The sequence below is a fragment of the Macrobrachium rosenbergii genome, chromosome 2 (assembly GCF_040412425.1).
Source record: "Macrobrachium rosenbergii isolate ZJJX-2024 chromosome 2, ASM4041242v1, whole genome shotgun sequence".
In the NCBI taxonomy this organism is placed as follows: domain Eukaryota; kingdom Metazoa; phylum Arthropoda; class Malacostraca; order Decapoda; family Palaemonidae; genus Macrobrachium; species Macrobrachium rosenbergii.
The window spans coordinates 39,865,513-39,890,546 of NC_089742.1; the positions used below are offsets into that span (position 1 = coordinate 39,865,513).

General features: G+C 37.3%; 2 protein-coding genes across 9 annotated transcripts in view; one reads left to right on the top strand and one right to left on the bottom strand.

Moving 5' to 3' along the window:
- The window catches only part of LOC136845440 (uncharacterized), a 198,595-nt gene that overhangs the window by 153,270 nt on the left and 20,291 nt on the right, over window positions 1-25,034 (bottom strand). The gene's annotated exons all lie outside the window — the stretch shown is intronic.
- Window positions 10,925-12,190, top strand: LOC136842855 (uncharacterized). Its single transcript, XM_067110733.1, has one exon. It carries the CDS (start codon window positions 10,925-10,927, stop codon window positions 12,188-12,190), a length of 1,266 nt encoding a protein of 421 aa, XP_066966834.1.

Sequence of the window (25,034 nt, forward strand, 5' to 3'; positions counted from 1 at the left end):
CTCGTGTTGTAAATAAAGTAGGCTACATAACAAAAGTAACTGGTTCGATCTTGTGCTGCTCATAAGGAAAGCTAAACAAATAACAAAACATAACTGATTTGAACTTGTGTCTTACATATGGCAAGCTAAATCACTAAAATAACCGGTTCAATCTGACTTGACCCAAAGGAGACAATACTATAAGCAACTTCTCTGTTCCACGCCTTTTCAAACAAGACCCTTTACCCTCACGTATATACAGCTCATGAAGTTAATAAATGCGCACCTTTCCCCGAACCAACAGCTTCAAATTCTGTCAAAATGTCTCATGACAGCAAACCAGCAAACTAATTCTAAGAGAGACCAAGGCAAAGCTCTGGAAGCACAGGTAGAAACCTCCACCACAAAAAAACACTGAACCGAACCAAAGAAATCCACGTGATCCCACACACGCAAACAGACACGCGCAAGAGCGCAAAAACACAAGACGAACTCAGGGTCACAGGCTACACGACAAGCCATTCGTGAGTCGAGTGGGATTTTACTTCCTTATTTTGCGCAGCTAACCATTTTTATTGCTGTAAAATGCTGAATAATGGTATCATAAAACTCTTGAGAAAGGCTCGCGACACTTAACTAATCACTGCACATATGAATTCACATTTCTGCAATAACGAAGGCCAATATATGTCATGACAACGATGCAATAAAAAAAAAAACACTTATTGATGCAATGAGATTCTTGAAAAGCATAAGTAAAATACCCAGGTCAATTATATACTTTACATTTTTAACAATAATATATGCATTATCAATTATATTAATTCTTAAATTTTTTTTTATTACAATACGTCATTATATTTCTTCTGGAATGATCAACTGCGACATCCATATTAAAAAGAATCACGATAGAGACGCGTTTGTGAAACGCATTGCCTCAGGCGGTGTCCTAACTGACCTTTGACTCTGACCTTTAAGTGTGACATTGACCTTAACTACGCATCAGCTTCATTAACAGTCAAGGCCAACGAATCTGAAGGCGCCATCATCGTGGCCTGGCAACGTACCGGTCAACAGTTCGCAAGTTTAGGGACAAGGTTAAATTCCTACTTAACCCTCTACCTCAATGGAGGCATAAATGACCGATCCCCCAACTGCGCGCTCTCGCTCTCTCTCTCTCTCTCTTTCGACCAAGTTAAATGTAATTGAGGACACACCTTCGTCTTACCTACTGTACATCCCACCAAAACATCACACTCCTATTTATTAGGTTTTTTTTTTTATCTTAAGCTGGCATTCATGGTTTTTTATATCGTTACAATTTTATCTTTATTCACTAAGGATAAAAGCAAATCCTAAAAATACCATAAGCCTTTGTTAACCATTTTTCAGCCCTTTTTCATAGATGTTTATCTGCGCTGTTAATTTATCTCCCTCTCTCTCTCATTTTTTTACTTAATCGTTTTCCATCTTCTCTCTCTCTCTCTCTCTCTCTCTCTCTCTCTCTCTCTTCTTCTTCTTCTTCTTATTTTTTACTTAATGTCTCTTTTTTACTTAACTGCTTCCCATCTCTCTCTCTCTCACTCTCTCTCTTCTTCTTCTTCTTCTTTTTTACTTTCTCTCTATCTCTCTCTCTCTTTACTTAATCGTTTTCAAAAGCATTATGAGTTTTTTCCTACCAGTGTCTCCCTCTACACGTTATTTTTTTATAGCGAAATTTTAAGATCATCAAATACTGTATAATAACGTAATATTTATCCGTAACTTGCTGTTCTGTGTGTAACGACCGCCCTAGTTTATTTTTGCCGTCGTCCAGCCAGAGATAGCCTCTCTAACCACTAGGACCTATTCTTATCATGCGGAATTAAGGTACCTAGGATCGAGCTTTCTCGACGGTACAAGACTGGGACCGCAATTTGATGTTTTGACCCTATTATGTTAGCGTCTTCTGTGACGGTTTGAATACACTAGTGATACCAAATAGGAAAATATTTAGTGAAGTCAACTGGGGAATTTTCCTGGGGAATGTATAATATGGAATTAAGGCCAAAGGCCAGGCTAGCAGTTCTTCATTGGAGTTATCCGACCGGCCAATGAAGAATTAGAGGAATTTATTTCTGGTGACAGAAATTCATTTCTCGTCATAATGTGGTTCGGATTCCACAATAAGCTGTAGGTCCCGTTGCTAGGTAACCAGTTGGTTCTTAGCCACGTAACATAAATCTAATCCTTCGGGCCAGCCCTAGGAGAGCTGCTAACCAGCTCAGTGGTCTGGTTAAACTAAGATATACTTAACTGAGCATTCAGGAGCAGGATTAAGTGGGTTCTGAGCATTCAGGAGCAGGATTATGTGGGTTCTGAACATTCAGGAGCAGGATTATGTGGGTTCTGAGCATTCAGGAGCAGGATTATGTGGGTTCTGAGCATTCAGGAGCAGGATTATGTGGGTTCTGAGCATTCAGGAGCAGGGTTATGTGGGTTATTCATTAGGTGTCCGTGTGTTAGACGAGAATGGCCTCCTCCGACATTAACCTCACTCAATCCGTAAACCCCAGTTATCTAGTGAAAGCGCGTGCAGATGGACAGAGGTGAGCAAAGACCTAGCTACGGGCTGGCTATCTGATGATCTACAGGGAACTAAGTTCCTACTGGCCTACACGAGACGATTTCACTTCAACATTAATTCCCGTCGCAGACCGTACGTGTGACAATGGTCTCCATCCCGTAGGAAAACACTGCATTGTTCTGGCGTTTCTATAGCGACGCCTGTGTCAGTATAAACTTGTCACTCTTTCGCTTCGTCCTTGCCTGGGTGGTGATATTTTTCCTTTTTTATTATGAAAATCGTCATTTCACCCTGTGGAAACCTACTCAAAATTTTCATGTTCTTTATGAATTGCACTCTTGTAATGTATACACATTTAGTGCAATAATAATAAAAATAATAATAATAATAATAATAATAATAAAAAGTTAGCTGAAGTGGTTAACCGCCTTCCATAGCTTGTGCAATGTGCACACAAGTGATTATAATAATAATAATAATAATAATAATAATAATAATAATAATAATAATAATAATAATAATAATAATAATAATAATACCAGATCTAACTCTTGAACGTACCCGGAATAATATCCCAAGGATTTACTAATTAAACTTCTCTTCAGTATCTAGTCAGTAAAATTATGCCTCTCCTGAAATCTCCGGAGTCACTAAATCCACTAGAGAATTAACTAACCGGTGCCTTCGTCGCCAGCAGGGGCATCTACTTCAATACAATTACATAAGGAATCAAGGTCAAGGAGAACTTCCCAATTCCTTAAGGGCCCGTGAGCACCTCTGTGACTAATCTTACGTATTAATCAGAGCGGTCTTGGCTAGCGTCCACTAGGGAGGTTTCTGAATGTTTCCTTCAGATTCCCTAGTCTTTATTGTGTTTTGGGGCTTTGTTGTTTTTTATCTCTTAGGACTTCCCTAGTCTTTATTGTGTTTTGGGGCTTTGTTGTTTTTTATCTCTTAGGACTCCCTAGGTCTTATCTCGTGAAGACTCCCTTGTTTTTACCGAATTATTTTGAGACTTCATTGCTTTTATCTCTTAAGACTCCATAGTTCTTATCTCTTATTTTAGGACTCCCTAGTTTTTACTGAATTATTTTAAGACTCCTTAGTTTTCACTGAATTATTTTAAGACTCCCTAGTTTTTATTGAATTATTTTTGAGACTTCGATGCTTTCTTCTCTTAAGATTACCTAGTTCTTATCCCTTATTTTCAGACTCCCTAGTTTTTATTGAATTGAGACTTCGTTACTTTCTTTTCTTGAGACTCCCTAGTTTTTATATCCCATTTCTGAGCCTTACCTAGTTTTAATGTGATTATTTTTAAAACTTACTAGTTTGCATTGCTTCCCTTTAAAACGACCTGGTGTAAATCTTATCCGTGTTGAAAGACTCAATATTACTATTTCGTTCTTTTATATACAGTACAACTAGTTGTCATCTCGCTCCTATAAGAACGACCTATATTTTAAGAATATTTATATCCATAGCAAATACCACTGAATATCTATGAGAACTTAAATCAACATTCTGGAAGCAGAACAGAAATATTATTTTAAAAGTCAACATTAACATACGTTGACATAAGACTGAAATATGATTTGACCACTTTAGTTATAAGAGTGAATTTTAGCATACTCGGAAATACAACTAAATTCTTGAAACAAGACTGAAATAAAACTACTTTAAAAATAAGACTGAACTCTGGCATATTTTTCAAACAAGACTGAAGTGCAACACTAAGACTCTTTGAAGCAAGACTAAATTCTGACACGCTCTTGAAACAAGTCTGAAAGAATGCCCCACTGCCCCAGAAACAAGCGAAACGTCAGCATACTTTAAAGGGAGGACTGCACAAGCCTTGCATACTTAAAAATAAAATAAAAAAATACAGAGAAGCCCCGCATCGAAATCCGACATGCTTCCGTTGACTGTGCTGACATGAATCTTCCATACTTTTATAAATTCCTTGTAATAGGCCCACATACTTTTCAAAACGCGATGGAACGCCAACATGCTTCTGTTAACCGGGCTGAAGTGAGTCTTCCACTTGCAAGTTCCTTGTAACAGCCCTGCATACTTTTCAACACGCGATCGAAATCCGACATACTTCTGTCGACTGTGCTGAAATCCGTCTTGCGCACTTTTACAAGTTCCTTGCAATGCTCGGTATGCTGCTGCTGCTGTTGTACCACTCAAGACCTCGGCCCATAGAAATAACCCTGAAGACCTCACTCCATCTAAACAACTTTCGGCGATCGTGACCTGACTCAAATTAGCTCCGCGATTCGGGGCCGTCCGAAGTTCTAGCGCGTCCGAAGATCTAACGGGAGGGAGGACGGAGGTAGGGAGGGAGGGAGAGGCCACGTTCCTAACCTTGTGTGGAGAAGAAGAAGAAGGAAGTCGGAGGAATAGGCTCGCTGGCCTGCTGTGTTGTTGGCTTCAACAGAAGCGTGTCAGAATCATGGAGTAATTAGCGTACCGTAGTCAGAATCATAACGAGGGAAACTAACGTAGCAGAGTCGGATCCATAACGAATAAAAGTAATTACCGGAGCGAAATCAGATCCATAACGAATAAAAGTAATTAAAATAGCGTAGTCAGATTCATAACGAATAAAAGTAATAATTAACGGAGCGTAGTCAGATTCATAACGAATAAAAGTAATTAACGTAGCGTAGTCAGAATCATAACGAAGGAGTAAAAGTAATTAACGTAGCGTAGTCAGAATTCATTAACGAATGAAATTAACGTAGCGTAATCGGATCCATAACGAATAAAAGTAATTAACGGAGCGTAGTCAGATCCATAGCGAATAAAATTAATAATTAACGGAGCGTAGTCAGATTCATAACGAATAAAAGTAATTAATGTAGCGTAGTCAGAATCATTACGAAGGAGTAAAAGTAATTAACGTAGCGTAGTCATAATAACGAAGGAAATTAACGTAGCGTAGTCGGATCCATAACGAATAAATGTAATTAAGGTAACGTAGTCAGATTCACAACGAATAAAATTAATTAACATAGTGTACTCAGAATCATAAAAGATGCAAATATTGGAAGATGTCACCATGATTAACGAAGTACAGGAGTAAGAAAAAGATGTCAGATTAATTAACAATGACAAGGAAGGTAAAATAAAATGAGAAAAAAATCAAAATAATCAAAGAAGCAGAAAACGTCAAAATAATTAACGACGACAAGGTGAAAATAAATCAAAATAATTAACGAAGAAAAAGACGTCAAAATAATTAACGATGGCAAGGAAGGCGAAAAAGAAAAAAAATCAAAATCATTAACGAAGAAAAAGACGTCAAAGTAATTAACGATGGCAAGGAAGGTGAAAAAGAAAAAAATCAAAATTATTAACGAAGAAAAAGACGTCAAAATAATTAACGATGGTAAGGAAGACGAAAAAGAAAAAAAAATCAAAATTAACGAAGAAAAAGATGTTAAAATAATTAAGGAACGTGAACAAAAATCAAAATAATTAACGAAGAAAAAGACGTCACAATAATTAAACGATGGTAAAGAAGGTGAAAAAGAAAAAAATCAAAATAATTAACGAAAAAAAAAGACGTCAAACTAATTAACTTGAAAGGTGAAAAAGAAAAAAAGAAAAATAATTAACGATGACAAGGAAGGTGAAAAAGAAAAAAACAATCAAAATAATTAACGAAGAAAAAGACGTCAAAATAATTAACGACAAATTGAAAAAAAAAAAACAATCAAATTAATTAACGAAGAAAAATACGTCAAAATAATTAACGATAAGGTAAAAAAATAAAAATACTGAAGAAAAAGTCAAAATAATTAACGATGACAAGGAAGGTGAAAAAAAAAAATTAACGAAGAAAAAGGCGCCAAAATAATTATCGATGACAAGATGAGAAATTTTTAAAAAATCAAAATAATTAACGAAGAAAAAAACGTCAAAATAATTAATGGTGACAAGGAAGGTAAAAAAAACAATCAAAATAATTAACGAAGAAAAACACGTCAAAATAATTGAGATGACAAAGAAGGTAAAAAACAATCCAAATAATTAACTAAGAAAAAGACATCAAAATAATTAACGATGACAAGAAATTAAAAAAAAATAATTAACGAAGAAAAAGACGTCAAAATAATTAACGATGACAAGGTAAAAAACAATCCAAATTATTAACGAAGAAAAAGACGTCAAAATAATTAACGATGACAAGGAAGGTGAAAAATAAAAAAAAACAATCAAAATAATTAACGAAGAAAAAGACGTCAAAATAATTAACGATGACAAGGAAGGTAAAGATCAATCAAAATAATTGATAAGAAAAAGACGTCAAAATAATTAACGATGCCAGGGAAGGAAAAACAACAATCAAAATAATTCACGAAGAAAAAGACGTCAAAATATTTAACGATGACAGGGAAAGAAAAACAACACTCAAAATAATTCAGGAAGAAAAAGACGTCAAAATAATTAACGATGGTAAGGAAGGTGAAAAATGAACAACCAAATAAGTTAACTACGAAAAAGACGTCAAAATAATTAACGATGACAAGGAAGGTAAAAAAAAAAATCTAAACAATTAACTAAGAAAGAGACGTCAAAATAATAACGATGACAAGGAAGGTGAAAATTAAAAAATAATCAAAATAATTAACGAAAAAACGTCAAAATAATTAACGATGACAAGGAAGGTAAAAAAAGACCATCTAAATAATTAACTAAGAAAAAGACGTCAAAATAATTAACGATGGCAAGGAAGGTGTAAAAGAGAAACAATCAAAATAATGAACGAAGAAAAAAAGAGGTAAAAATAATTAACGATGAGAAGGAAGATGGAAAAGAAAACAAAACAATCAAAATAACTCACGACGAAAAAACGTTAAAATAATCAACGTTGACGAGGAAGGTAAAAAGATAATCAAAAAGAATAACGTAGAATAATTAAAAAGGGGAGACGTAAAAAACTGAAATAATTAACGAAGAAAACGAAATCTAAGTAACATGCACGGAAGTCACAAAATTATCCTAGTGAAAATAATTAACCAGAAAAACGAAGGTCAAAATAATTAACGAAGAAATACGACAGACATCTTTCAATTAAAAATTCACTCCACACAACCGCAGACTTGCTAATGCATTGATTAGCAATCTATGAACTAGATCTCTTCAACTGATTTTTTTTCACTTAAAATCTTTTTAACCTATTGATGCTATCAAGTATCGTAATCGTTGTTGAATTTTTTTTATTAAACAACAAATCTACGTAAATAAACCCTTCGAATAAAACCTAAAACACAGTGCTGGCATAAGACCACTGCCAACCATCAACGCCCATTACTGGCTCATTAAAAGTACCCTCCTTTCACGTTAACAGTTCTTGCTCACAAGAAAGAGCACACTGGGAGAGGACGCAGATACAATAATTAACACTACAATACCATTATTAACTATGTTAATTATTAACAGTACAGTACAATTATTAACTATGTTAATTATGGACGGAATAGGATAAAAAAAAGAGGTGGTCACAGAAATAACATACTCTGCGATAATATACTGCACAAACTAACAATGTGTTATTATTTACAGGGATGATAAAGAAGATTATTTAGACAAATATGTGATAAAAACCACCTCCACTGCAATAGGTGTAATTTATATTAATTCCTCAAAATGACTAAAGCCGTCAGCTAAGCTTACATAAACAAATTGTTTGCTCAAGCGTTCAGGCTGAACTTTATTAAATTTCTAATCAAACATACCATGCAGTTAGATAAGATAAGTAATGCATGATTCAGCTTTTTTTAATTTTTAGGTTGACGGAAAAATTTCAGTTGGTTAGGATCACCTGAACAAATAATTTACTTCGGTTAATCATAAAGAGAGAGAGAGAGAGAGAGAGAGAGAGAGAGAGAGAGAGAGAGAGATACATGATTAAACATATCTTTCTGATATGTATGATGGGGCATTTCATGAAGTTGAAAAACAACCCCTGAGCAAATAATCTATTTCGGTAAAGTACTGAGAGAGAGAGAGAGACTGTAACTTGCTTCATCGCTCAATCACCTCAATCATCCACCGACGGGACACAGCTCAATCTCCGGCGAAATTTGCTTGCCACAAGATCCCCATCAAAGAAGGTCTTTCAACGTCGCCACTCACTCCACCCGACTGGGGAAGGAATAAGTGGGTGGAGAGAGAGAGAGAGAGAGAGAGAGAGAGAGAGAGAGAGAGAGAGAGAGAGAGAGGAAGAGGAAGGAATCTCGAGAGTAGAAGAAGGAAGGAGACAGATTGGAGGAAGGGAATCTACGTGGGTGGAGAGAGAGAGAGAGAGAGAGAGAGAGAAAGGAATCTACGTGGGTGTGAGAGAGGAGAGAGAGAGAGAGAAAGGAATCTACGTGGGAGAGAGAGAGAGAGAGAGAGAGATCTGAGAGAGAGAGAGAGAGGGGGGAAGAAATTTAAGCGGATGAGGGAGAGAGAGGGGAGGGGAAGGAATGTAAAAAGTGGATAGGGGAGAGAGAGAGAAAGAGTGAGAAATAGAGAGAAGGGGGGGGAGTCGCTGGGAACGGATGGGATGAGTCCTACAGACGGTGGATGGAACAGAATATGGAATTTACGGCAAAAGCCAAGCGCTGGGACCTTAAGGCCATTCAGAGATGAAAAGGAAACAGTAAACGATGATTTCACGGTATAACAGCTGGATAACCTCGCAGTTGCACTTAGAAACAATTGTTAATAGAATAGAATGTAGAATTTTGGCCAAAGGCCAAGTGCTGGGACCTGCAAGGCCATTGGGCGCTGTAAGGGAAACTGAGTAAAGAAGGTTTTCAAAGGTGTGACAGGCGGAAAACCTCGCAGCTGCACTATGAATCAATTGTTAGGAGAGGGTGGGTTGCAGCAAAGGCAGAAGGGACGTTGTAAAAAACCTTAGCTAATGATTACAGTGCGCCGCGTGAGGTGCACTGACGTCACTACCCCTCTATGGGGCAGAGGATGGATGGATCTAGCGAATGATTCATGATCATTTAAATCTACAAAACGTCATTTAAAACATTCATATTTCAGAATCCAGTCAAAATATAATTATTCCGAGAAGAAAAGTAATGTAGCATATTCACACATACGCAAATACACATACACATTTTATGTACTGTATACATACATATATGTAAATATTAATATATGCATATATATATACATATAAAATATATATACATATATGCACATGTATATGTATATTATATATATATATATATATATGCATATACATATATATACAGGTATATATATATATATATGCATATATTATTTACATATATGTATATATATTATATATACACACACACGGTTAAAACTATGCAATATTGAGATGACAAATGTTCATATAAATATAGCATTGTTAATCTTCTTAATTAAACCGATATCGTTGGTCTTCTAACATGCAGCAGTTTCAAGTGTCTGACATTTAAAAGGTCGAGTCCTTGAATGCACAATTTGTTATGCATTCCATTTATATTTAAATGATTCAAAATGACTTTTTCCCGAGACACTTGTTTAGAATTTATACCTCCAGGTGTTTCGTTTTTACTGTATAAGTAAGGATCCAATGGTACTTGGGAGTAGAATAGAACAGAATATAGAATTTAGGCCAGGGGCCTAGCGCTGGGACCCCTGAGGTCATTCAGCGCTGAAACTGAACGTAAAAAGTTATTAAAGGTGTAACAGGAGGAAAATCTCGCAGTTGCACTATGAAACAATTGTTAGGAGGGCAGAAAGAGAGATGGAAGAAAGAGACTATGAATGGAGATACAGTAAATGAAATGAAAGGGGCTGCAGCTAGGGGCCGAAGAGACGCTGCAAAGACCCTTCAGTAATGCCTACAACGCACCGTATGGGGTGCACTGACGGCACTACAAACCCTACGGAGAATGGTATTTGGGTAACTAATGCACATTTATTGTCTCCGCCCGAAAGGTAGGGTAGAGATACAGTGTTCATTTTAAGGCCAAGAAATTCACAATGTCGTGATTAAACTGTTGTAAATCAAAAGTCCACAATTATATCAACAAACTACAATTATATCAACAAATTGTCTTAAATATACATACAAAATCAAATGTGATTTAATCTATGATACTGTATATATATATATATATATATATATATATATATATATATATATATATATATATATATATATATATACTATATATATATATATATAATTCTATATATATATATATATATATATATATATATAATATATATATATATATATATATATATATATATATATATATACATATACATATATATATATATATATATATATATATATATATATATATATATATATATATATATATATATATAATAATCAAATACCTCGTTATGAATGAATCGGTTATTATGTGCTCTCCTTGCACCGCCATCAACTACTTCAACACAACCCTCTTCCAGCACGTCTTGGCATTCTGTCATCCATCCGTCGCCTTCATCCTCCTCATCCACATCCAGCCGTCACCCATGCCTCCTCATGTCCACATCCATCCGTCACCTTCACCCTCCTCATCCACATCCAGCCGTCGCCTTCACCCTCCTCATCCACATCCAGCCGTCACCTTCACCCTCCTCATCCACATCCAGCCGTCGCCTTCACCCTCCTCATCCACATCCAGCCGTCACCTTCACCCTCCTCATCCACATCCAGCCGTCACCTTCACCCTCCTCATCCACATTCATCCGTCACCTTCACCCTCCTCATCCACATCCAGCTGCCACCTTCACCTTCACCCTCCTCATCCACATCCATCCGTCACCTTCACCCTCCTCATCCACATTCATCACCTTCACCCTCCTCATCCCACATCCAGCCGTCACCTTCCACCCTCATCCACATCCAGCATCGCCTTCACCCTCCTCATCCACATCCAGCCCGTCCACCTTCACCCTCCTCATCCACATCCAGCCGTCCTTCACCCCTCCCTCATCCACATCCAGCCGTCACCTTCACCCTCCTCATCATCAATAAATCACCCTTTACCCTCCTCATCCCCACATCCAGCAAATCTGCCCCCTCCTCATCCACATCCAGCCGTCGCCTTCACCCTCCTCATCCACATCTATCCGTCACCTTCACCCTCCTCATCCACATCCAGCCGTCACCTTCACCCTCCTCACCCACATCCAGCCGTCATCTTTACCCTCCTCATTCACAATCATCCGTCACCTTTACCCTCCTCATCCACATTCATCCGTCACCTTCACCCTCCTCATCAACATTCATCCATCACCTTCACCCTCCTCATCTACATCCATCCGTCACTTTCACCTCCACTCATCCACATTCATCCATCACACCTTCCACCCTCCTCATCACATCACTTCCCACCTTCCATGCGCCTCTCATCCACATCCATCAAGAAATCACGCCACCCTCCTCATCCCACATTCATCACCTTCACCCTCCTCATCACAATCATTCGCTCACGCTGCCCTCCTCAACCACAATCATTCATCGTTCACCCTCACCCACATCCATCCGTCACCTTCACCCTCCTCATCCACAATCATTCATCACCTTCACCCTCCTCATCCACATCCATCCGTCACCTTCACCTTCACCCTCCTCACCCGCAGACTCCTCATCACCGATGATGTTAAACAACATCATTACGGGAAATGATTTAAACTCGCCATTCTTCCGGAATGTTTCGTAATATCCAGTGTCACGAATACACCGGAAGTTGTAATCTAAAGATGCAAGTATGTCTCCCTATGACTGGTGCTTTGTTGTTGTTGTTGTTGTCAATAATAATAATAATAATAATAATACACATAATAATAATAATAATAATAATAATAATAATAATGTCTTCCTACTTCTGGTATTTTGTTGCTTCTGTTAATAATAATAATAATAATAATAATAATAATAATAATAATAATAATAATAAGTTTTCTAAAGGCACCGGAAGTGGCACGAAAATATTCTAGTTTTGACAAATACAACAGAACACATTCCCTTACATCTCTTATTAACTACAGTTGACTTCAAACATCGTAAGTTACTCAAGCCTTAGATATGCAACCAAAGTGATATGCAAATTGATTTTGCGTTTTTAAATATTACATGCACTACATACAGGAGCTGGTTCCTTTGTCTATTTATACTACTAGTAATACTGCAGAGAGAGAGAGAGAGAGAGAGAGAGAGAGAGAGAATCCTCTTGTAACGTACTTTCGCAAGGTATCAATTAACGAGAAATAAAAAAAAAACAAATTGCGTGAGAACACCATACGAGACCAATTTCAAAGGTGCACGAAACCGCTTACGCGCCCATAGATTCTCTCTCTCTCTCTCTCTCTCTCTCTCTCTCTCTCTCTCTCTCTCTCTCTCTATACAAGACTGGAGGGAGAAAGAGACACACAAAGAGAAACTGACATGAGAAATCTACCATCAGAGGTACACTGACTGCACATTCAAAAGGCTATACCGGGTTACCATAGAAATATAAAGTTATTCCAAATCGGTGTTCGCGTGCGGATTAGAATTATAAAGAGACCTTTTTTTATGTGAAAATGTACGTTATTGCCACGTGTAATCACTTCTCCTGGACCCACTTATTTCCATTAAAACGCCTTCTACTGAACACGCCAAAGAACTGGGGAAAAAACCCTATTCCATTGCACGTTAGCAGTCTGGTTCCTTAAAAGATGCATTATCAAGCACGTTTTGTCAAAAAGCTTACTTCATTACTGTGGCGTGGAATCCAATGATAAATCGTCATGAATATCAAGGTCTTTTGACAGGCAAACACGTGTATAAGCGCATTTTTTTTTTTGAGCGTTACCATGTTACCTTCAAGACAAACACACACAAACATGGCACCTAACATAATCCCTTTGATAAAAAATTAGCATTCCTCTTCAAGTACACATAAAAATTAATACCAAATATCTTCAGTTAACTTGAGAACTGTATCGTAAAAGCAAACAAATTTCGGCCCAAGGAACGAACCTTCATTAGCATTAAGTCAGAAGCGACATTCATACAACAGTATGGCTTGAAGAACTAGTTTAAATTTTCCAAGAATAAAATTACATCCGCAATCATGAGGAAAACACAGTAAATGTACATCAAAATGTTAAAATAAATGTAAATTGTCTTTAATATGCGTGACCTGCTCAAACGCTCATAAGAAATACATACCATCAAAGGGAAGGGAAATGAAAGAAAAAAGGAGTGAAAAGATTCGACGAATCATCACTGACGTACAGTATATACCTTCTACAATACCCTAGGGACACAGCAACCTTCAGCTGGTGATGATAATTGTTTTAAATGAACTACAGACTCAAGGTACAGCCAAGCGTTGCAAGAGGCAGTTTGCAAACAGGTATCGAGGATCGTGAAAGCAACTGCAAGATACAAGGAGCCGAAAAACCAATAAACTTCGCCATGAACTAATGTCACTACAGGATTAAGTGGCACACAGCACGAGGTCAGACTTTGCGTACCGACACCACCTTGACAAGCAGGTCGGGGGTGCAAAAGCACAAGGGTAGAATGAGCAAGCACTCGCCAGGGTCAATAACACGCACCGGCTACGTTGGAAAACTCACGTGGTTTGAAAATCGAGTTGCCGCATGAATTGATTTATTGATTCGCCTGGCGTCGCGACGCGCTGAAAACCTGACATCCATTAAGTTGAAAACTTGAAAGAAGCACGCAGATGTTAGCGCTTTCAATCCTGATGTGCAGAACTCAAGAAAAGTAAATCCTTCTTGATACCCGCAACCACGCACACGTAGGTAGCAAATTCCAAATTACAGAGCTATAGGTATGAATTTTTTCCATTTATTCTTTGACCATTAACAAACCTAATTATATCAAAATTGACAAAAACCACCCACCAGTGACACTGGTTAATTAAAACCAAGAAAGACGTTACTGTAAAATGTTGAGGTAGACAGGGTCGGCAGGACATCACTGCCATATAATTAGTCAAATAGAATTCTAAGCACGAACAAAACGAAAAGACTACTTAGACTTATCTAACTTAACTAACATAAAACATGCACATCACTGTTCTGGGAAAAACTAGTAACTGGACACTAACGTATTGTGTCCTCTTGGTTGTAGACCCTTTGAGGAGGCATTGTCTCCTAATACAGTATGAGGAATCTTCTCCTTTGAAGTTAAAGGCATTCAATTTATTGCGCCAAAAGAATTCCAGTTTAACATAAGCTGTCTTGCTTTGTATACGATACCGTTCTGTACAGTAGGTAGATGGCTGGGTGGGGGGAAGTGGTGGTATATTATAGTGCAATACGTGTCGCTTTATTTCTGTTAACGTTGTACAATATCTGCTCTCATAAATACTCAAGAAGGTGGTGGATATTATGGAACTTAAGAGAAACAGAAGTGAAAGTGCAAGACCACATGAAGTAAACGTGAGGGTGGTTGACATATTGTTGATGAATCTTGTGTAGGGGACGCAACAGCAAACCAAACAGATAGACTTATAAAGCTGCATACAATAAACACAAAAGCAGACTGATATTGACTTGTACACAATTTAAAAATAACGGGCAATAACAAGTGGCATGACAGCAGATACATCTGCGTTAATTCAGTTTATGATTTCTATGTGAATACACGCACGCAAACCCAACTTACGTAAGTGGCAATGCTTTAATGTTTCTTAAAGACTGAAAAGTATAATTGGAATTGGGATAATCGGAAATGTGCTCTCTCGAAGAAATTATAGATACGTGTGTGTGTGTGTGTGTGTGTGTGATTTGATAAGCACTATGTTCATGACTAGGAAGTAATTTCTCCGAGAGAGCATATTTCCGATTATCTCAATTCCAATAAAACTTTTCAATGTTTAAGAAACATTAAAGCATTGCCACTCACGTCAGTTGGCTTTGCGTGCGTGTGTATTGACACTTACAGAAATCATTAACTGAATCAGCGCAGATATATCTTCTGTCAAGCCACGTCTTATTGCCCGTTATTTTTTACATAATGTACAAGTCAATATCAGTCTGCTTTTGTATTTATTGTATGCAGCTTTATATGTCCAACATCAGTCTGCTTTTGTGTTTATTGTACGCAGCTTTATATGTCCAACATCAGTCTGCTTTTGTGTTTATTGTACGCAACTTTATATGTGTAACATCAAGTCTCCCTTTTGTGTTTTTATTGTACGCAACTTTATATGTCCAACAGGAGTCTGCTTGTGTGTTTATTGTATACAGCTTTATATGCCCAACATCCAGTCTGCTTTGTGTTTGTGTATGCAGCTTTATATGTCTAATACCAGTCTGCTTTTGTGTTTATTATATGTAGCTTTGTATGTCCAACATCAGTCTGCTTTTGTGTTTATTGTATGCAGCTTTATATGTCTAATATGTCTGCTTTTGTGTTTATTGTATGCAGTTTTATATGTCCAATACCAGTCTGCTTTTATGTTTATTGTACGCGCTTTATATACCAGTCTGCTTTTATGTTTATTGTACGCAGCTTTATATGTCCAATATCAGTCTGCTTTGGCGTTTATTGTATGCAGCTTTATATATTATGTCCAATATCATTCTGCTTTAGTTGTTTATTGTATGCTTTATATTATGTCCAATATCAGTCTGCTTTTGCGTATATTGTATGCATCTTTATATGTCCAATATCAGTCTGCTTTTATGTTTACTGTACGCAGCTTTATATGTCCAATATCATTCTGCTTTTGCGTTTATTGTATGCAGCTTTATATATTATGTCCAATATCAGTCTGCTTTTGTGTTTATTGTACGCAGCTTTATATGTCCAACATCAGTCTGCTTTTGTGTTTATTGTACGCAGCTTTATATGTCCAACATCAGTCTGCTTGTGTGTTTATTGTATACAGCTTTATATGCCCAACATCAGTCTGCTTTTGTGTTTATTGTACATAGCTATATATCTAATACCAGTCTGCTTTGCGTTTATTATATGTAGCAACTGTATGTCCAACATCCAGTCTGCTTTGTGTTTATTGTATGCAGCTTTATATGTCTAATATGTCTGCTTTTGTGTTTATTGTATGCAGTTTTATATGTCCAATACCAGTCTGCTTTTATGTTTATTTTACGCAGCTTTATATGTCCAATATCAGTCTGCTTTTGCGTTTATTGTATGCAGCTTTATATATTATGTCCAATATCATTCTGCTTTTGCGTTTATTGTATGCAGCTTTATATATTATGTCCAATATCAGTCTGCTTTTACGTTGTTATTGGCATATATTATGTCCAATATCATTCTTTTGCGTTTTATTATGCAACTTTATATATTATGTCCAATATCATTCTGCTTGCGTTTTATTGTATGCGACTTTATATATTATGTCCAATATCCGTGTTATCGTCTTTTGCGTATATTGTATGCATCTTTATATGTCCAATATCAGTCTGCTTTTATGTTTACTGTACGCAGCTTTATATGTCCAATATCATTCTGCTTTTGCGTTTTATTGTATGAAAGCTTTATAACCTGTCCAATATCAGTCTGCTTTTGTGTTTGTGTACGCAGCTTTATATGTCAACATCAGTCTGCTTTTGTGTTTATTGTACGCAGCTTTATATGTCAACATCAGTCTGCTTTTGTGTTTATTGTACGCAGCTTTATATGTCCAATATCATTCTGCTTTTGCGTTTATTGTATGCAGCTTTATATATTATGTCCAATATCATTCTGCTTTTGCGTTTATTGTATGCATCTTTATATGTCCAATATCAGTCTGCTTTTGTGTTTATTGTATGCAGCTTTATAAGTCTATCTGTTTGGTTTGCTGTTGCGTCCCCTACACAAGATTCATCAACAATATGTCAACCACCCTCACGTTTACTTCATGTGGTCTTGCACTTTCACTTCTGTTGCTGTAAGTTCCATAATATCGACCATCTTCTCCTTGAGTATTTATGAGAGCAGATATTGTACAGTATTAATAGAAATAAATCGACACGAATTGCATTATCATATACCACCTCCCCCCACCCATCTACCTACTGTATAGAATGGTCTCTTATAAGAATCAAGACAGCTTGTTTTAAATCCGAATTCTTTTGGAGCAATAAATTTACATAGAGTTATATTTACAGTTATATATAAAAGTTCTATATATATATATATATTGTTATAAACCCAAACTTGCTTAATACTGTTGACCAAAAGACTAGTAATAAAGCGAATGTATGTTCTGTATCCATCTATCATCGCAAGCCGGCTCTGGTCAGATATTGGATAGGTGACATTAAGAAATGCCATAAGCTGCCACTATACAAGCAGGAGGTGAAGCCTTATGGAACACAGCATGCACTCACACAAGGAAAGAGGTTCGACGCACTGCTGGTGAGTCTTCATACTAGCTGAGGTATGAAACCTGGCCATGACTGTCAAGGAAAATGGCTTTACGTTGAACATCTAGGAATTTACATAAACAAGGAAATAGTAGTATCTTCTAAAGATAACTTGTGAATGAAATCCCAAACGTAGTAACAGAAGGCAAGAAACACAAAGGCTGAATGTGGTGATGGGGGAAATAAAGAAAAAAAAAAGGCCCGATTATCTCAAGAGGGAAATCACTGAGCCTGCATCTGACAGTTGCCTTAACCACTTCATAATAATAAAGAAGTTATTTCTAGAAAAATCAAACAGATTCGAGATTTGGGGGTAATTTCTCGAAAAGCCAAATTCGAGAAATTGGGGTAATTTCTCGGAAAATCAAACAGATTCGAGAAATTGCGGTAACTTTTCGAAAAATCAAAGGTTCGAGAAATTAGGGTAATTTCTCGAAAAATCAAACAGATTCGAGAAATTGGGGTACCTTCTCGTAAAACAAATTTCTAGAAATTGGGGTAGTTTCTTGGAAAGTCAGATTTAACAAATTGGGGTAACTTCTCGAAAAATCAAAGGTTCGAGAAATTGGGGTAATTTCTCTAAAATTCAAAGATTCAAGAAATTGGGGTACTTTCTCAAAAAATCAATCATATTCGAGAAATTGGGGTACTTTCTCGAAAAATCAAACAGATTCGAGAAATTGGGGTAATTTCTCGAAAAACAAGATTCTAGAAACTGGGGTAGTTTCTTGGAAAATCATATTCAAGAAATTGGGGTAACTAGGCTACTCGAAAAATCAAAGATTCGAGAAATTGGGGTAATTTCTCGAAAAATCAAAGATTCAAGAAATTGGGGTAGTTTCACAAAAGATCAAACAGATTCGAGAAATTGGGATACTTACTCGAAAAATCAGATTCGAGTAATTGGGGTACCTTCTCAAAAAATCAATCAGATTCGAGAAATTGGGGTACTTTTTCAAAAATTCAAACAGATTCGAGAAATTGGGGTAATTTCTCGAAAAATCAAAGATTCAAGAAATTGGGGTAATTTCTCAAAAAATCAAACAGATTCGGGAAATTGGGGTACTTTCTCGAAAAATCAAACAGATTCGAGAAATTGGGGTACTTTCTCGAAAAATCAAACAGATTCGAGAAATTGGGGTAATTTCTCGAAAAATCAAAGATTCAAGAAACTGGGATAATTTCTCGAAAAATCAGATTCGAGAAATGGGGTAATTTCTCCAAAAACAAGATTCTAAAAATTTGGGTAGTTTCTTGGGAAATCAGATTCAACAAATTGGGGTAACTTCTCCAAAAATCAAAAGTTCGCGATATTGGGGTAATTTCTCGAAAAATCAAAGATTCAAGAAATTGGGGTACTTTCTCTAAAAATTCAACAGATTCAAGAAATTGGGGTACTTTCTCAAAAAATCAATCAGACTCGAGAAATTGGGGTACTTTCTCAAAAAATCAAACAGATTCGAGAAATTAGGCTACTGTCTCGAAAAATCACAGATTCGAGAAATTGGGGTAATCTCTAGAAAAATCGAACAGATTCGAGAAATTGGGGTAATTTCTCCGAAAAAATCTAATTCCAGGAGTGTGGGTTAATTTCTCCAAAAATCAAGAGTTCGAAAACTGAGGTAATTCCCGAAAAATCGAAGGTTCGAGAAACTGGGGTAACTCCTCGAAAAATCAGATTCGAGAAATTGGGGTACTTTCTCAAAAAATCAAATAGGTTCGAGAAATTGGGGTACTTTCTCGAAAAATTAAAGATTCGAGAAATTGGGGTACTCTAGAAAAATCGAACAGATTCCAGAAAATAGGGTAACTTCTCAAAAAATCGAAGAGATTCGACAAATTGAGGTTATTTTCTCCAAAAATCAAAGATTCGAGAAATTGTGGCGGTTTCTCGAAAAACCAGATTCGAGAAATTGAAGTAATTTCTCGAAAAACCAGATTTGAGAAACTGGGATAATTTCTCGAAAAACCAGATTTGAGAAATTGGGGTAATTTCTCGAAAAATCTGATTCGAGAAATTGGGGTTAATTTCTCCAAAAAGCAAAAGGTTCGAGAAATTGGGGTAACTTCCCGAAAAATCAAAGGTTCGAGAAACTGGGGTAACTTCTCGAAAAATCAGATTCGAGAAATTGGGGTAATTTCTCAAAAAACCAAACTGTCTCTAACTCTGTTGCAACCAAACGTCTTAACAAATACGACCAAAACTTCTACTGCAATGCACAGTAAAGTAAAAGCAATCGATATTATGTCGACAGAAGAGTACTCTTAAGTCCCCGAGTCGGGATTGCAGTGCAACGCCGGTGACATCCCCGTCCCGTTAATAAATGCTACACTGCCAGTTTTCAGGATTTCGTTCCAATCGATTCTCATGGCGAGAGATGATTAGAGCCAAGCCAATTCTAGTTCAAACAGTTTTTTCCCTTTGTCTCACTTAATTCTAATCCTTAATGGCTGAAAGGACCCAATTTAGAGGATAAACCTGTCCCTGATTCCCTCTGTAATGAGTTAATTGCTGTCGTTAAACTTCTTTACAGAACAGATAATCAGAGAGTTCTGCAGAGACGTTCGAAGCAACAGGAAATTAAGAGAGCAATTAAACGGTTAAATGAGCTCCTTCGCGGGACAATAAAGAGAGCAGCAGGACTAAGGATAATAACAAAGGAGAAATGCCTACAGAAGGAGCACGTGGATTGGTCCACAACAGATCCTGGTGCCAAGGTACGTCCACTGGCAAAGGGGCCTTCCTCTACTTAATGTTGCTTAGCTTCCAAGACGTTTTCAAATATAAGAGATTTAAGTTAGCGCAGCAAGGAGTTCCAAGCGCCGCTAACTGATTTAGGATGCACTCACCGCCACTGAAGAATTTCCTTACAAACGCCGCTAGACCAAGATAAGCAAATTAGGATCGTTTTCATATTAAATGTTCTTCGTTCTTTATAAAATTCGTTCATATACTGACTCGTGGAGTTGGCTGCCTGTCGGACCTTAGTAATTCCACAGTTTTTTTTTTTTAATAAGGTCTGAGGCTTTCATGATGACGGTGCTGAAGTTTAGTATGTTTAATAACTAGGTTACGTCAGTCATTTTCAGCGGTCACGACGCCAGATAACCCCAATTACTCACTCAAGTCGTTTTCAAAAACCTCATACATTACAGCGCATTGCTATTTGTGGAAGGAACAGTATTATAGTGGAAGTGAATTTATTAATGCGTTCAATGTCATGAGTTTTGGAACTTCAATGGCATGGATGATAAAGGCGAACATAATGATAGTAATTACAAATTTCATAAGGGACTTACTTATATTTTCTTAAAATACGTAACAACTGGAGATGCTAGACCTTCTGGGAAATGTGGGACTCAAGCTACGCAGCATTAAGAAACCTAAAAATTCTTAGACTTGTATATCTCTTCATAAACATACCTCCCGTTTATGTGTCGACAGAACAATGGGATTCTCTTACTAAAGGACGCCAATTAAAATTACCTACGAGTTACAAAAAGGTTAGGGAAGAGTTCCTGAATAGAGCCATCGACAAGTTTCCTCTCTTGCCCGTCGCACGTTCAAAAAAAAAAACTTCCTCTATTGGAATGGAATGGAATGGAATATACAATTTAGGCCAAAGGCCAAGCGCTTGGACCTCTGAAGTCATTCAGCGCTAAAAGGGAAATTGCAAGTAAAAAGGAAATTGCGAGTAAAAATGTTTTAAAGGTGTAACTGGAGGAAAACCCCTCGTAGTTGCACTATGAAACAATTGCTGTGAGAGGGTGGAAAGTAAGATGGAAGAAGGATACAAATGAGTAAAAAAAAAGAAATGAAAGGTTACAGCTACTAGGGACAAAGGACACAGCAAAGAATATAAAGTAATGTCTACAGAGCACCGAATGAGGTGCAATGACAGTACTTCTCCCCTAAGGGAATCTTCCTCTACACTTTAGGATTTTGGTGCAAAAAGCAATGAGATGGGGACAACTGAGGAGCCAGCTGAACAAATAATTATCTTCTTGAAATGTATCTCCCCATTAATAGGAATTATCGCGATTGACACACCCAGATTCCACCAGCGCTGTGAAGGGACTTTAATGCATGGCAGCTGAACTTCAGACAGAGTTATCTAGAGAAGGCAGGAAAGCTTCTCCCTCTTCTGGAATACCTCATTGAATCCCAAAACTCTTGTGTGACAGCGGAGATAAAATAGTGAGCCTGACTGACTCTGGCCTGCAGAGTTCCCTTAAAGGTGTACTGCGCTGTTTAGGTCATTTAGGTAGCTTTATTATTTTCGGAATTTCGTATGTACTGAATTAAGCTCATTTCACAAATTTCTCAGGGGAAGATTTTCTTCAACCAATATGTTACTTCCATTTCATGGAGGCTTAATTGTAGAGTTAACCCACTGGTCTGTTCCATATAGATTTACAAAAACAATAATAATAATCACTATTTTTCAATGTGCACCTTTAAAAGGTATCCAAACCCTTCCTATGGACCAGCTTGACATTCCCATGAAGCTCACCATTCTTATCGTATACTTGCTCTTATCTTGTACCGTATTTTCTTCCAAATATATATATTTTTTTTGCACATAAAGTTGGTGCCTGTCTGAATCAGTGACAAAATGTTAACAAGTGTCATAATCCCGGCATCTTATGCAATCTTTATTCTGATCCCGACTCCCCTTTCCACCAAAAGAAAACATCTTTCCCGACGTCCTCTCTCCGTCAAGTCACAGAAATGTTAGGAACTTTAAAAAAAAAAAAAAAAAATTCCTCTTCGTTTTTTTTTAGTACCGTTTGGTGTCCAAACAATGACCTTCCCAAACCTGACAAGCTATGATTCTGTGATAAATGTCTGACGATACCTTTCTCTCTCTCTCTCTCTCTCTCTCTCTCTCTCTCTCTCTCTCTCTCTCTCTCTCTCTCTCTCTGCGCCTTAAGACGTCCAGTTTTTCTTTCCAGCCATTTTGATTTCCATCTTTAACGTTTCTTTGTGCTTTTCTCGGACGATACCATTACAGCCGCACTGGTTATTTAATTCCATGAATAACAAGGAAAAAATGCGCCGAGGTTTCTTCGGCGCAATCGAGTTTTCTGCACAGCGTAAAATCAAGGCCACCGAAAATAGATCTTTCGGTGACGTCGGTATAATGCTGTATGAGCCTCGGCCCATGAAACTTTAATTAATGCCAGGTGGTGGCCTATCCTATATCATTGCCAGAAGCACGATTATGGCTAACTGCAGCCTTAAATAACATAAGAACTACCGAGGCTAGAGGGCTGCAATTTGGTATGATTGATGACTTGAGTGTGGATGATCAACATATCAATTTGCAGCCCTCTAGCCTCAGTAGTTTTCAAGATCTGCGGACGGACAGAAAAAGTGCAGACGGACAAAGCAGGCAAAATAGTTTTCTTTTACAGAAAACTAAAAACCATTACATGCCACTGAAGTGATCAAACACATGACTTTACATCAACCTTCACTGGTCCCCGTTTTCCAGATTAAGAAAAATCTAAGCGTGCAATAGGAGCGTATGAAGTAGACACTTGCAATCTCATCCCTCGAACCAAACCCACACAGAAGGAAGGTTCTTAGCCTACCTACTAGAGCCACGCCCTTTACAAGGGAAAACTGCGGATTAAGTATTGCACAGTTAAGAAGGAAGCCAACCGTTGCACTTCTCTGGCGTTGTACTCCAATTAAACACGCACTCTGACCTACACACTTACTGCTATTGAACATACACACCACTTCACAAAGGTACCGATTTCACTACTACCTTAATACTCTTCTCCTTGCATTTTTATACATTTTTATCTATTCATTAATTTATTTTGTTCTTTTTTCAAAAAGTGAGATCTCTCTTTTCTGTAGTTCCCTTTAGCTCCTCTTCCTTCTTCCTAATGACCACCATATTCTCTGGAAGTTTTAATTTCTAGTCGATGGCCCGTATGGGCTTGTTTCATACGGATAGGGTTCATCTTCTGAATAATAATAATAATAATAATAATAATAATAATAATAATAATAATAATAATAATAATAATAATAATACGGCATTTAAACAAGCACACTACCCTATACAAGTGCTACAATAAAATATACACACTGCCCCATACAGGTACTGCAATAAACAATGCAGGCTGCATGAAAACTCGGTTTGGTGAAACTTTATCAGTTACGACTTGACTTCTCATTACGAAAGGATCAGACGACGCTGAACAACTAACTACAAGCTCCTCTACCTTATAATTTACTTCTACTCTTGCAACAGCTGACAGTCCTGCAGCTGTTCCTTCCCTCCTTTCGAAGGTGTCCCTAGGGGCTACGGTATGTATACACGCTTTGCAACCGACCCGTTTTCTCAGTTTTCAATCGCACCTCGTCTGTCCAATCCCCTCCCCCCCCAAAAAAAAAAACCTCTTGGTCCCTGAAATTCAATCCTTCTTTGCCTCTTGACTTCTGAACAGTTATATTCGTAGCTGGTACAAGCAGACCTACACAGCTTCATCATATGGTAAAGATGGTTAATATCCTCAGCATTGTAATCAAGAAATTTTTTGAAATATGACATATATTCTTTTCATTTATCAATATGCTGGGATAAGGATACAAAATATACATTGTAGTATTTGCTACGCTAACCATTCATATGGATGCAAGAATTATATATCAGTTTATGCAGTCTAGGTACACATGTACTCAAAGGAATTTACAAGTCAATAAATTCTGTAAAATAAATATGAATTCACCCAGTGACGTGATAACTACTTGACGGAATGGCTATTGGAAGGGTGGGTACCGTTCTCAGCTAGCACTCTGCTGGCCCCGCGTCCGATTCTCCGACCGGCCAATGAAGAATTAGAGGAATTTATTTCTGGGGATAGAAATTCATTTCTCGCTATGATGGGGTTCGGATTCCACAATAAGCTGTAGGTTCCGTTGCTAGGTAACCAATTGGTTCTTAGCCACGTAATATAAATCTAATCCTTCGGGCCAGCCCTATGAGAGCTGTCAATCAGCTCTGTGGTCTGGTTAAACTAAAGTATACTTAACTTTGCCGGAGAGCCTAAAATTAATGAACCTTTCGGTGACCATATATTT